We start from the raw sequence: 2843 nt of genomic DNA, 5'->3' as shown, positions 1-2843 counted from the left end.
TCTCTCTCTCTCTCTCTCTCTCTCTCTCTCTCTCTCTCTCTCTCTCTGTGTTTGTGTGTGTTTCTCAACATAAAGGCAGGAAATGAGATTAGTTTAAGAAATTAAACAAACATTTATAAAATATCTTCTATGTACAAGGCCCTTTGTCAGGTGCCGGGAATACAAAGATGAAAAAATTACATAATCACCATTCTCAAAAAGCATACCATATAATCGGAGTGATGAGACATTTACATAAATTAAACATGGAGTAAAATGTGAAAAGTGCAAAGGAAAGACTGGGGCAAAGGACTGTGAAAAATGTAAAAAGGAAGATATTACTTTCAGCTGGGGCAATCAGGGAAGACATCATTAAAGAAGTGACGCGTGAGCTGTACTTTGAAAGAAGAAAAGGATTCCAAAACATGAGAAGGTACTGGGCATTCCAGGAACGGGAGAAGGTTGGCATAAATACATGAAGCTAGGATAGGACACGAAGATATTAGCAAACACCAAGTAATATAATTTGGCTAGACATAAGGTAGATGAAGGAGAATAGTGTGAAGCAATGTTGCAAAGGTAGGTTGGAATGAGATTGTGAAGGATCTTGAACGCCAAGCTAATGAATCTGTGTTTTGTCCAAGAGGAAATGGGAAACCTCTAAAATTTTTGTGCAGAGGAATGACAATTTCACATACATACATCAGAAAGATTATTTGGTGTTATATCATAGAGGAAAAAAACTAAAGGCTTGCAGATAATCCAGAAAGCTATTAAGCATATCCAAGTGAGAGGTAGTTGAGACCAAAACCAGGTTGTGATCAGAATAAATGGAAAGGGAAATTTTAAAATTACTCTTCATTGAATAAAAAATTAAAGGCTACTTAGACATTATAGTAGTTTCCTCATGCTATAGATACTTATTGGAGAGAACTGAGAGTACTTGACAATGATCAGATGTCAGGGGTAAAGGTAAAGGAAGGATCAAAGATAATATTGAAGTTTTAAGCTTCAGTGTCTAGCAGTATGATAGTGTGGAAATAGAAGGAGAGAAATTAGAATGTGGAGTAAGTTTGAGGGATGATTATGAATTTTTAACATGCTGATTATGAAGTTATCAGTAGGACCTGGGTAGTGAATACATCCAAAAGGATGTGGCTTGGGCTCAGGGCTAGATGTGCAGGTTTAAAGTCATCCAGAGAGATAATCACTGAAGCAAAGAGCGTAGATGAGAGTAAAGAGAGTGTTGATGAAGAAGGAGAATAAAACCACTGAAAGATTTTCAGAAGATACTCACACTTGCGGCTAGGGCTGGGGGAAGGGGGGTGTGTTGAGAAGAAAGAAGATAAACAAGTAAGGCAGACAAAGAAGTGGTCAGAGAGGCAGGAAAAGAACTAGAAAACAACAGTATGACATACGCCAAGGTAGAAGGTAGAATATCAAAAGGAAGAGGCCATTTGGCAGTGAAGGGGAAGAGAAAGATGGAATGATAGTTTGAATGGGTCTAGGAAATTTTTTTTAGGACAGGAAGAAAAACTCAAAACATTAAGACTTAAAAACAAACAAACAAACAAACAAACAAACAACCAATTTGTGAAAGAAGATCCAAAAGGAAAAGTGTTTTGAAACTCAAGGGGAGTAGACTTCAAAAGCTGTGCTGGGACAGTTTCATTAGGTGGACCACAAATTATATGGAACTTAACTTGAAATTGCAAGGATGTCTCTAACCATCCTGGAGTGTTTCAAACTTAAACATTCAATGCTCTTAGATTCCTAACAGAAGGGAGTGATATGATTCTATGAGCAAAAAACCAAACCAAAACAAAACAAAAAAACCATGAAAATCACCATTTAAGATGCTACTACAGGCTCATTCTCTCTCAAATTCTATTTTTAATTAAAACAAAATACAAACTTGCTCCTTCTGTTGGTCATTTGGGCAAAAGCAGAGACTCAGTGGGAAATTGTTAATGGCAACTGTGCCTTGTGAAGGCTTTGAATGGGATAAGTAAATCAGAATCCATAAAAAACGAGGTTTTTTTCAAGGAATGAGAACCTGACCCATAACACACTATAGAAATTCTCTTTGAAGTCAAGACTAGTATTTATTTCTTTACTCTCTGGTAAGTAGTAAGTAATGATGCTGTCACTGGAACTTACTTCCTCCTCCTGTTCTTTTCCTCTCTGGTGCTTTGTTCATGTTAGGAATGGAGAGAATAAATGGGTGCATCAGGGGTAGGTTTTCCAGGACAAATGAAAAAATAACTTTTAGTTCTCACTTTTTTTTTTTAAAGAAGAAAAGTTTGGCTACAGTGGTGGGATTTCCTTTCAATCCTGATTCCCACATAATTATAGTTAAACTCAACTAAAAATATCCGCCTTCTTATACACCAGCAGTGCCTTTGTGAATTTAAAAGAGACAATGTCATTTTAAAATGATTGATTCTCTTACAAGGCAGTAACTGATGCCCTATAAAACAAAAAAACAAAAAACAAAATAAACAAAACTCAGCCACTGCACATTATTCATCTTACCTCCACCACTTCCTCATAGTCTTCATCGTCCGCCATGGTCACAGAGTAGTACTCTTGTTACCTATAACCTTTTAATATTATAGACGAACAAAAACACATTAGACATTTTTTCAGAAACAAAAATTAGCATATGACACAAGTAGCCTAAAGCAATGTGAATATTAAATGCACACACACACAGATTTTTGTCATAAAAATGGAGACTAGGGATATAAAACACAATTTTTAAAATATCAAAATCAAATTTTCCTTTTACCGACTTCCCTTAATCATATATGATACCACTCCTTATGGTTGCATTTTCCAGCTAGCTATATTTTGGGAGGGGC

The 2843-nt window shown here is 36.1% G+C and overlaps 1 protein-coding gene across 1 annotated transcript in view; it reads right to left on the bottom strand.

The window, feature by feature from the left end:
* NEB (nebulin) overlaps positions 1 to 2550 on the bottom strand; it is a 216264-nt gene extending 213714 nt beyond the window's left edge. The window contains 1 exon segment of the mRNA XM_027877594.1: positions 2515 to 2550. Coding sequence (XP_027733395.1) covers positions 2515 to 2550 — 36 coding nt within the window.
* Between the last annotated feature and the right edge of the window lie 293 nt (positions 2551 to 2843).

This window comes from Vombatus ursinus, unplaced genomic scaffold (genome assembly GCF_900497805.2).
Source record: "Vombatus ursinus unplaced genomic scaffold, bare-nosed wombat genome assembly UNPS02014813.1, whole genome shotgun sequence".
NCBI classification, from domain to species: domain Eukaryota; kingdom Metazoa; phylum Chordata; class Mammalia; order Diprotodontia; family Vombatidae; genus Vombatus; species Vombatus ursinus.
The sequence above is the reverse complement of the archived record's forward strand: the minus strand, read 5'-3'. Positions and strand labels throughout refer to the sequence as shown.